Raw genomic sequence first — 11,213 nt, 5'->3', positions numbered from 1 at the left:
ATTTAACTGACACGATGCTTGGTGGTCTTTGTACAGTGTCCTCATCATTTGACATGGTTTCTTCAGCAGGTACTTCACATACTTTTGACTTACTTGATTGTACAGACGTGGCTGACAGTAAGGATGTGGCTGACATTGCACTCAGTGCTCTTACCTGAGCTTCTTCTTCACCATTACATTCATCAGAAATACCAATCGTTTGGGCAGAAGCATTTGTTATCGTAGATTTTGCTGAAGCATGTGACTTTGCTGATTTAGCTGACAAAGCACTTGGTGCCCTGTCTTCAGCTTGCTCTTGGTCATTTTCTTCACCAGGGCTTTTCAAGCTTTCTTCAGCTTGTACATCTGAGCATTTTGACTTTTTTGATCTGGCAGAAATATTTGTCTTGACGGACTGAGCTGACATTGAGCTTACTCTTCCTTCTGTCTCTTCATCAGCGATTGCATCACTGTGTACAGAACGGACATGAGAAGCTTTTGATTTGTTAGATGTTACAGAAACATTGGATTTTGCAGACTTTGCTGACTTTGCTGACTTTGCTGACTTTGCTGATCCGACTGACAAAGTGCTTGGAGCTCTCTCTGGATGTTCCTCATGATCAGATGTTGTTTCTTCAAAGGGACCATCAAGTCTTTTTGACTTAGTTGACTTTACAGAAATGGATGACTTTGCAGTTTTGGCTGACATGGCACTCTGTGCTCTTTCTTCTGCTTCTTCTTCATCATCTCCTTCCTCAGAAGTATTTTTTCCAGACTGAACTTCAGAAGCTTTAGATTTGATAGATTTTTTTGAAGCATTTGACTTTCCTGATTTAACTGACAAAGCACTTGGTGCTCTTTCTGTAGACTTAGTAGATACTTCAGAAACGTGTGACTGGACTGATCTAGCTGACATGCTGCTTGCTGCTCTTTCTTGAGTTTGTTCTTCCTTATCTTCTTCATCAGGGCTCTCAGAAGTGTTTCCTGCTGCAACAGTAACAGAACATTTTGACTTGTTTGATCTTCCAGAAATGTTTGTTTTAGCAGACTGAGCTGACATTGAGCTCAATGCTCTCCCCACACTCTCCCCTTCAACAACATTGTACTCATGATTGTCAACATCGTTTTCCAAGGGAACTTCAGAGACTTTGGATCTTCTAGATTTTGCAGAAACTTTAGACTTGGTTGACTTCGCTGATCTGACTGACAAAGTGCTTGGAGCTCTCTCTGGATGTTCCTCATGGTCAGATGTTGTTTCTTCAAAGGGACCATCAAGTCTTTTTGACTTAGTTGACTTTACAGAAATGGATGACTTTGCAGTTTTGGCTGACATGGCACTCTGTGCTCTTTCTTCTGCTTCTTCTCCATCATCTACTTCATCAGCACTGCCGGTAGTTTGGCCAGACACAACTTCAGGAGCTTTAGATTTGATAGATTTTTTTGAAGCATTCAACTTTCCTGATTTAACTGACAAAGCACTTGGTGCTCTCTCTGAAGACTTAGTAGATACTTCAGAAACGTGTGACTGGACTGATCTAGCTGACATGCTGCTTGCTGCTCTTTCTTGAGTTTGCTCCTTGTCGTTTTCACCATCAGAGCACTCAACACTTTCTTCAGCTGGAACATGAGAAGAACATTTTGACTTGTTTGATCGTGCAGAAATGATTGATTTATCAGAATGAGCTGACATTGAGCTCAATGCTCTCTCTTCACTTTCACTCTCCCCTTCAACAACTCTTTTCTCAGAATTGTCATCAACGTTTTCCAAGGGAACTTCAGAGACTTTGGATCTTCTAGACTTTGCAGACACATTAGACTTGGTTGACTTTGCTGATCTGACTGACAAAGTGCTTGGAGCTCTCTCCGGATGTTCCTCATGATCAGATGTTGTTTCTTCAAAGGGACCATCAAGTCTTTTTGACTTAGTAGACTTTACAGAAATGGTTGACTTTGCAGTTTTGGCTGACATGGCACTCTGTGCTCTTTCTTCTGCTTCTTCTTCATCATCTCCTTCCTCAGAAGTATTTTTTCCAGACTGAACTTCAGAAGCTTTAGATTTGATAGATTTTTTTGAAGCATTTGACTTTCCTGATTTAACTGACAAAGCACTTGGTGCTCTTTCTGTAGACTTAGTAGATACTTCAGAAACGTGTGACTGGACTGATCTAGCTGACATGCTGCTTGCTGCTCTTTCTTGAGTTTGTTCTTCCTTATCTTCTTCATCAGGGCTCTCAGAAGTGTTTCCTGCTGCAACAGTAACAGAACATTTTGACTTGTTTGATCTTACAGAAATGTTTGTTTTAGCAGACTGAGCTGACATTGAGCTCAATGCTCTCCCCACACTCTCCCCTTCAACAACTTTGTACTCATGATTGTCAACATCGTTTTCCAAGGGAACTTCAGAGACTTGGGATCTTCTAGATTTTGCAGAAACATTAGACTTGGTTGACTTCGCTGATTTAACTGACAAAGCACTTGGTGCTCTCTCTGAAGACTTAGTAGATACTTCAGAAACGTGTGACTGGACTGATCTAGCTGACATGCTGCTTGCTGCTCTTTCTTGAGTTTGCTCCTTGTCGTTTTCACCATCGGAGCACTCAACACTTTCTTCAGCTGGAACATGAGAAGAACATTTTGACTTGTTTGATCGTGCAGAAATGATTGATTTATCAGAATGAGCTGACATTGAGCTCAATGCTCTCTCTTCACTTTCACTTTCACCTTCAACAACTCTTTTCTCAGAATTGTCATCAACGTTTTCCAAGGGAACTTCAGAGACTTTGGATCTTCTAGACTTTGCAGACACATTAGACTTAGTTGACTTTGCTGATCTGACTGACACAGTGCTTGGTGCTCTCTCTGGATGTTCCTCATTGCCAGGTGTATTTTCTTCTACTTGTGACTTAATAGACTTTACCGAAATGGTTGACTTTGCAGTTTTGGCTGACATGGCACTCTGTGCTCTTTCTTCTGCTTCCTCTTTATCATCTCCTTCATCAGGACTGCCAGTCGTTTTGACTGACTGAACTTCAGAAGCATGTGACTTTGCTGATTTTGCTGACATGCTGCTTGCTGCTCGTTCTTTAGTTTGCTCAGGGCACTCAGACTTCTCTTGTGCTGGAACATGAGCAGAACATCTGGACTTGTTTGATCTTGCAGAAATGCTAGACTTAACTGACTGCAGTGACATTGAGCTGACTGATCTTTCGTCACTCTCCTCTTCAACATCAACTTCTTCAGAGGCATCCCCACACTTTTCAGAAGGAACTGCAGAACCTCTGGATTTCTTAGATTTTGTTGAAGCATTTGACTTCACTGATTTAGTGGATTTGGCTGTAACATTTGACCGTCCTGATTTGATTGAAATTACACTAGGTGCCCTATCTTCCTCATACTTAGTAATGGTTTCTCTATCCGAGCCGTCACAGCATTTTGACTTACTTGATCTTGCTGAAATGTTAGACATTATCGATTTTTCAGACATGCAGCTCGGTGACCTCTCACTGGTCTCCTCTTCAGCATCTCCTTCGTCACAAATGTCATCATTATGTTCGGGAAGAGCTTGAGAAGCTTTTGATTTTGTAGATATAGCAGAGGCACTTGACTTGGCAGAGATTGCACTTGGAGCTCTTTCTGTAGTGTCGCTATCATCGTTGTTCTTCTCAGACCTGTCTGACATGGGACTAGATGCCCTTGTTTCAGCTTCCTTATCTGCAGTTGGCTCTTCATCATTTCCATCCTTATGGCCAATCTCCTCATTGGGAACTTCAGACGATTTAGATTTGCTAGATTTTCCAGAGATATTTGACTTCACCGACTTTGCTGATTTGATTGAAATTGTGCTTCGGGGTCTTCCTTCACTTCCCTCATCTACTGCATTTCCACCATCTGAAATGTCAGCACTTTCTGCCGAATTTGATTTCGATGACATTACACTTGGCACTCTCTCTTCATCTTCTCCCGCCTCTTCACCTTTCGCCTCTTCTTCAAAATGTTCATCAGTATTTTGTGACATCCTCTGTTCAGTTTCCTCTTCAGCTTGTACTTCTTCAGTGAGAGAGGAGACCCTTGAGTCCTTTGATTTAATAGACGTTTTTGATGACATGGAACTTGATGCTCCTTCTTCATCAACATCAACATCTTCTTCTGATTTTTGTTGTTCGGCTGCCATTTCTGACTTCATTGACTTTTCTGATTTAGCAGACATGCTGCTTAATGATCCTTCTTCGTCATCGTGTCCTTGCATTTCTTCAGCTGTAACATCTAAAACGTCTGACTTGGATGTTGAAGAGGCATTTGAATGAACAGACATGGCACTTGATTGATTTCTTTGTATCCCACCTTCTCCTTTTGTGTCATCTTCAGGATCTTTAGGCAATCCGCAGTTACAAGTGTATGATTTTTTTGATTTTCTTGACCTGCTTGAGGCCCCTGAATCAAGGGATGTTTTATCCGTAGGGCTCATTGACATATTTTGTATTGGGGATGCTTCATCCAACACATCACTTCCTGGTGTCTCTTCCCTTTCAGGTTTACTATTCTGAGAAAATGCTCTTGAAGCACTCAGAGGGACATCTCCATCATTATTCTGATCCTCTTCATGGTCTATTAATACCTCAGAAGAAACAGATCCCGCTTGCTGTTCTTGCTCCATTATTTCAGCAGTTTTGACATCGACCTCATCCTTTGGGGAACAGTCAACCGAAACCTCCCGGTTGTCCGGCGTGGAGGATTGCACCTTGCACTTTGGTGAGCAAGAATCACTGATGGTGCAGTACTCTACGATTTCATCCGTCTGCTCCACACAACTTTCTGTCTCCACTACTTGTTCTATCCGCTCTGTTGTATGATCCTCGCTCGTCTCAACCACTGTCTTTCTAGAGACCATTGTACGTGAGGATGCACTTGAGCTGGAGGTTTGAATGCGACGAGATGCTCCATGTGTCCCTGGGATGTTTTTCCAGATATCGTATTCCTGGCCGTGTCTGCAGCAGTGAGGACAGTGAGGCTCCTCTGCATGTTTTTGACAGGGTCTTGCGATGTAAGCCTCCTCTTGCTCACTTGCAGAGATGTTTTCAGATTCTGAATAGCTTTTTTCGTTGACCTGTGCAAAATATGGGTCATTGTGTCCGTGTCGGAACTCACAGGTCGTCCCTGTTTTCTTCCTTACTTCTGTGGACCAATGTAATGTTTCGTCATTTTGTAGCCTGAAGCAAACTTTCATCTCCATTGACAAACTGCCATCTTTATTCACACGAACCCGTTTCTCTATATCATCCTCTCTCATCCCACCACCAGTGTGCGGGCCAGTGTGCGGGCAGGAGTCCACTTTATCTGGAGAGTCGGTTCCATCTGGTAATGACTTGTCAGAGGTAACTGAGTGTCCGGTGGATCTGTTGTCAGATTCCAGTTGTGAGTTGGCACTTTGCTTTGTTGAAAGTCCTTGGATTAGCATCACGACACAAAAAAAGACAAATAAAAAACCGATGACAATGTGTACTGTACAACCATACTGAATATTACAGTCTGTCACCACCAGTGAAACCCTCGTTAGAATGTACAGTAATTCATTTTCAAAAACTAATTCAGTGATGAAGTCTGAGGTGGTCTGTTTTTCCTACCTCCATTGCAGCCACTGGAGTGAGAATGGAGGTCCGGGAGTTTGTCGTAAGATGTTTTCTCAAAATTCTCCACGACGGACGGATGAGAAGGCTCACGTCCCATACAGACAAGCACACTAGGGCTCTGCATAAGACTCTGAACATTGTCAATCTGAAACATAAAGAATGATTTAAGCATCAGCATGTTAACTGTATCCAGAAACAACAAACAATACTTTATATTGGCAGAAATTGACAAGCTTGTGTTTTTTGAAAAGTTGGCATTGAGAGCCATTGACAGGCCATTATTTGAAGTAAATGTAGAATTTTACCAAGTAGATATCTGGCGGAATATTTGTTTTTCTTTTGCCTCTTAGTTCTTGTCAGCATTATAGACACTGTCTGTGTGGAACTGAATGTTTGACATGCCAATGGTTGAACATGTGTAGCCCTACTGATGATTGCTTATTGAGGAGATTGTTCAAATGGGGGTTGATTGAAACTTCTGTGGCTATTTTTCGTACGACATTTGTATTACTCAAATAGCATTGAGTATTGTTATTTTGTTTGTGATATTGTTTCATGTAAGAAAATGCCTAGTGAACATGTTTTAAAACATTTATGTTTTAAAAGATTTATGTTTTAGGCTGATGTTTTTTGCAGTTGAATGCTCCAAATCCCTACAAAAGAAAAGCTGGACAATATAAATATCTGAATCAAGTATAATCTAAGAGAAACTTCACCAGGGGAATTGTTGCAATTATGAGCTGCCTTTGTAACCAGGGGTAATTCTGTTATCCTGTTTTATTTCACTTCTCCATGCAAGGCCTAATAAAAGGAGATACTCCTCTCCTGTAGTTTGCCTTCATTCTGATGAACACAAATTGCCGTCTGATAAGAAAACAGCACCTTTCCCAGTTTGATCATTTTGGCATTTTCAAAGCAGCCATCTTTCCGGATAAAGATTATTTTTTTGCTAAATATTATTAAAACATTTCAAATATAACACAATTGTAAACCCCAATAGGTAATACATGGGTTTAAACAATACTACATACAATCTTAGAAAACAGTCATCTTTAAATAACAAGGAAACAAAGATAATAATATATCACTCAATTTGATTTCATATTCATATTAATTGTGTGGTAAAGTCTGGAATAGATTGTAAAAATACATCTGTTCTTATTGGTTTCATTTATGCAATAGTACGTTTTGATGACACCCAATATTGAATTGTGCTGCCTCTGTTCACTGACAGCTATGCAACAAATATTGAGTTTATTTTATTTAATTTTGCTGTCTGCACTCTGTTTTGATGAAAGTGCAGTTTCCTAAATCAGATGTGTGTGAAGGCAGATGAATGGCTTCCTCCATGGTCACACGAAGCCCAGGTGAAGATAATGAATTGCCACTGTGGAAGACACCTTTCTGAGACACCTCTGGTATCAAAGTAAGGGAGTAGAGTCTCAACGTTGACCTGTTTTTCCTCCCTCAAAAATAGCTCTGATTCGACCAAGATTAATGGGGTGTGGAGAAATACCCCCGATCTGAATGTGTGTGTGAAGGAATATCCCGGTTTCATTCCCTCATGAACGCACTCAAAATATTTATCCCACCAGACTTCAATTACAACGAAACTCTAAATGCAAACCACATCATTTATATTGTTTGAGTTGGTGGTGTTTTCTCCTAGAGTGAATGACCATACAAGTTAAATAAACTGAATATAAATAAAACCTAATTACATGTGGATTTAGATGTTTATATAGTCAGTTATCTCAAAATGTCTGCGAGTTTCGAGAGCACAAGGTTGGCTTTCATATTTCAGAAATAGTAGGCATATATCATCCTCTTATTATTAAAACAAAGAGGGTTTCCTTTTATAAGGTATCATCCAATGTCAGTATGTATTTACATTTAAAAATATGTATTTCTAAAATCATTTTAAATATTGTGGGTTTTAAAAAAATCTTTTTTATATTTAGTATATTATAGTATATATATATATATAAAACCAACAATGCAATAATATAGGCTTAAAGACCGTTAATGTGATATGATATGTTTATTATGAATATACACCCAGATCTTTAAATAAGAGATTGAAATTGAATTTTGTGATGAAATTACTTTTTGAAATTGTGTGTTAGCAGTAGGGCTGATAGTTAACACAACTCTCAACTGAAATATAGTAGGGAATCCATCCTGTCACTAGAGGCCTCTCTTTCACTCTCTTTTATCAATCTCAGGCATGAACACCAGCAATGTGGAACAACTCTTCAAAACAACAACCGAGTGCACCTTCTTGTTTTTCTACCCCAAAGAACAATGTTATTAAAGGCAACTCCTATAGTAGTACAAATGTAAATTTCAGATTCGAATATCCATACGATCAATTCATAAACACACAGGACCGTATTCACTAAGGGTCAAGCTAAGAAAGTCCATCTTGAAATAAGAAATGTCCCTAACACCTAATAGAATAACTTAATAAAAAACCCTGTTCTCACAAACTCCACAGAGTGGGAGAATACCAAGTTAAAAAGAAAATGTAAAAAAAAATTACACCCTCTTCTGGCTGATTCACAATGATGATTTCAAAATACCTATAAAAAATGTAAAAAAGCGATGCGATGCAATCAGTCTAATTCAAGTTTACCTTTTATTTGTGTCCCTTTTATAGCAAATTAAACTACAAAAATTAGGGAGTTTTTAACAATAACTGTACAAAAAATCACACTTATGGACAATGAAATCTAAAAAAGTGATCAATTGTTTGTGTATTAACATAAAATCCCATAAATATATATTTTAAGGTTGTTACCAATTTATCTTGACAGCCTCTACTCTAGCTTGTTGTGATCTCACCTTGCGTCCATCCAGAGTGTACAGCTTCCGGACGTGGTACTGCATGAGCTCAGACACCTCCTCTATGAACAGCCCAAAGCTGTGTAGACTCCTGCGGTGCAAGGCAATAGTTTTCCTTGACGAGGGGTCGCTGTTCTTCACCAGCACCAGCCTCTTACTGTGCCTCTGGTGATGCACGTGGCCTGAATGTGCCACAGGGTGCTCCTCGGGCCTGGTGGGCCCCCTGAGGACATACTGCTGTGGCTGGTGGTGGTGACAGGGTGCATGAGCGTGATACAAAGGTGAGACATGAGTCTCTAACGCTTCCACAGCTTGGGTATGTCTATGCTCAGAGCAAAGGTAGCATTCCTCCAGAGGCTCATGATGGGCCAGGATGCCATGGGTGTTGATCCAGGGGAGCCGGCTGGTGTGATGCTTGAAGGGGAGAGAAGGCATGTGGGAGCCTTCCCCCCCCACAGCATTGAAGCACTGGTAGTTGCGTCTGTGGGAGGACATGTTGGGCCGGGGTCTCTCTGCTCTGGGCTCAGGGGAGCAGAGGGCAGGTCATGCTTCTCCACCACAGCCTAGGGGAAGGGGTCGCACCACACATCTGCATGGCTCCCATTGAGCTCAGGCTGAAAGAAAAATGTAAGAGTTGAGAAAACAGAACAGGTAGAAGATCAAGCAGGGTTTTAAAATGTTCAAAGCAAAATAAACAACACAATGGGAGTCATGTAGTCTGTCCTCCGGCCTAACCTGTGTGCAAACAGTGAACTTTGTTACGTCCATTTGAGCTTGTTCCCGGTAACCCAGCATGGCTACTCAGTACTTACGTCTAAATCTACCTAAACATGATTAGGGCTGAAAAAAGGCTCGTCTGAAAAAGAAAATCCTTACAAAGAAGCAGGCTTTAGGTTTATGTATCTTATGCTGTGTGATGTGTGCGTATAACTAACATACACTTTTTATGTACACTTTGCTATTATACTGGTTGACACAAAACAGACAATTATACACAGACTAGGAATAGCTAGATTCACAGTTTAGCAGTTGCTGAAATCACTCACCAAAAGAACTATCTACATTTTAAAGTGGGATACACAAGACAGGGTTGTTACATTCTGTATGTACCGACTGCTGACAGGATCACAGAGTAAAAGAAGACGGGGATAATGAGGATACAGCCAGAAATAAATCCACCAAGTGACTTCAAATAACAAGATTAAGTCTCAGCTAGCAGCGAAAGTGGACATTACCTCGATGATTGTCACCGTCACTGAAGAAAATGCATCCATAGCCAGCTTTTCCTGCAATCAATAACGTAAGGATTACCTATAAAAAAGCAGCGATATCTGCAACAGGCACAATGCATGCTTACTGTGACAATGCTTGGAGGTAGAGATAATTCATTGTCTGATGAAAAGAGAGGAAAGCACAATATGATATGCAAATAAAAATGAGTCAAATCGAGGGGCTATAAAATAGGCTAAGCTTGACTGACACGTTCAGGTTTGGCTGTTGTCCTGTTATTGTATTAGCATTGTAGACAGTAGTGAAGCAGCAAGTGTTTCCTCTAGCTGAACATTTTGGCAGAGAAATGAAAAGTAATTGATTGATGTAAATACTCTTATACAGTATGTCGTGTTGCCAGCCGCAACCTTTAAGGCTTAAGGTTGAACCTGCAGTATATCCATGTAATGCTTACAGAGGCATTTTGTCCACCTCAAATAGAATACTTTCTCCTCCATAATCCAGGATCATGAAAGTTAATTATATTTCAGTTTTCTTATTTTAGAGAGAACATATCATTTCCATAGCTAGCTATACTTTATTTTTTGACACCAAACGATAACATTTTATATAATAGATTCAATAATCTCAGGAACAAGGCACAGATAACATGGATTACAAATGATGCTTGGCTGTAGATAGAAATCGTGATGATAATAGAATGTCAAAAAAAAAACAGGATGCCATTATTACAGGTGCCATAGGATGGTGTGTGAACATTTAAAAAAAAAAAAGAGAGTATTTAATGGAGATGGTATATTTTTATTTATTTTTATTTTGATATACTTTATTAATCCCCGTGGGGAAATTGTTTCTCTGCATTTGACCCATCCTAGTGTTAGGAGCAGTGTGCTGCCATTTTGAACGGCGCCCGGGGATATATTTGATTATAAAACGGACATGTCAAATCAAGCAATCTGATTGGTTCTTAGCCGTGATATACTGAGCGTATACCATGGGTAGAATTGTAGTTACTTTCCACAACAAGTCAGTACCCCTCCGCGTCTGAGAAAAAGTGTATACAGTTGGGCTGAAAAGCAAACTGCCTGCCTGCTTCGCGTCGGGCCGAACCACGCCCCTTAGCTGTGATATAATGAGCATATACCACGGCCTGTGGTGAGCTATTGCTTAAATATATTATTTTGTTTGTAAAGATAACTGACCAATATGTAAGGTAGTATTGGCTACTGTAGTTTGCAAACATTGCAGAATGTAGTTATTTCCGAAACATGCCAGTTATACATTTTTAAAGTAGCTGCTACCCAGCAAATTACAGATGCAAGAAATACTGACCATGACCAGTAAACATATGTGGCCTTTGAATCTCTAGAATAATAGTTTTTCAGGCCAGCCTGAGTTTATCTAGTTCACCCTAGATGTTTGCATTCATTCTTTATGTAAATCACACAAACAAAATACTGACTAACGTGACTAAAATCCTACATTTGATTTTCCAAAGTGCAGTTCCCAGTCTCCTTGTTTTAGTTATGTTGC

At 40.1% G+C, this 11,213-nt stretch overlaps 1 protein-coding gene across 1 annotated transcript; it reads right to left on the bottom strand.

Annotated features, from left to right (window-relative positions):
* Positions 1–411: 411 nt before the first annotated feature.
* On the bottom strand, positions 412–8,945 carry LOC139433048 (retinitis pigmentosa 1-like 1 protein). Its single transcript, XM_071201915.1, has 6 exons — positions 8,451–8,945; positions 5,586–5,751; positions 5,488–5,502; positions 4,595–5,421; positions 2,928–3,096; positions 412–449 (listed from the first exon to the last, which is right to left on the bottom strand). Exons 1-6 carry the CDS (start codon positions 8,943–8,945, stop codon positions 412–414), a joined length of 1,710 nt encoding a protein of 569 aa, XP_071058016.1.
* Between the last annotated feature and the right edge of the window lie 2,268 nt (positions 8,946–11,213).

The sequence above is a fragment of the Pseudochaenichthys georgianus genome, chromosome 24, assembly GCF_902827115.2.
Source record: "Pseudochaenichthys georgianus chromosome 24, fPseGeo1.2, whole genome shotgun sequence".
In the NCBI taxonomy this organism is placed as follows: Eukaryota; Metazoa; Chordata; class Actinopteri; order Perciformes; family Channichthyidae; genus Pseudochaenichthys; species Pseudochaenichthys georgianus.
Note: the sequence above shows the minus strand (reverse complement) of the source record. Positions and strands in the feature narration are given on the sequence as shown.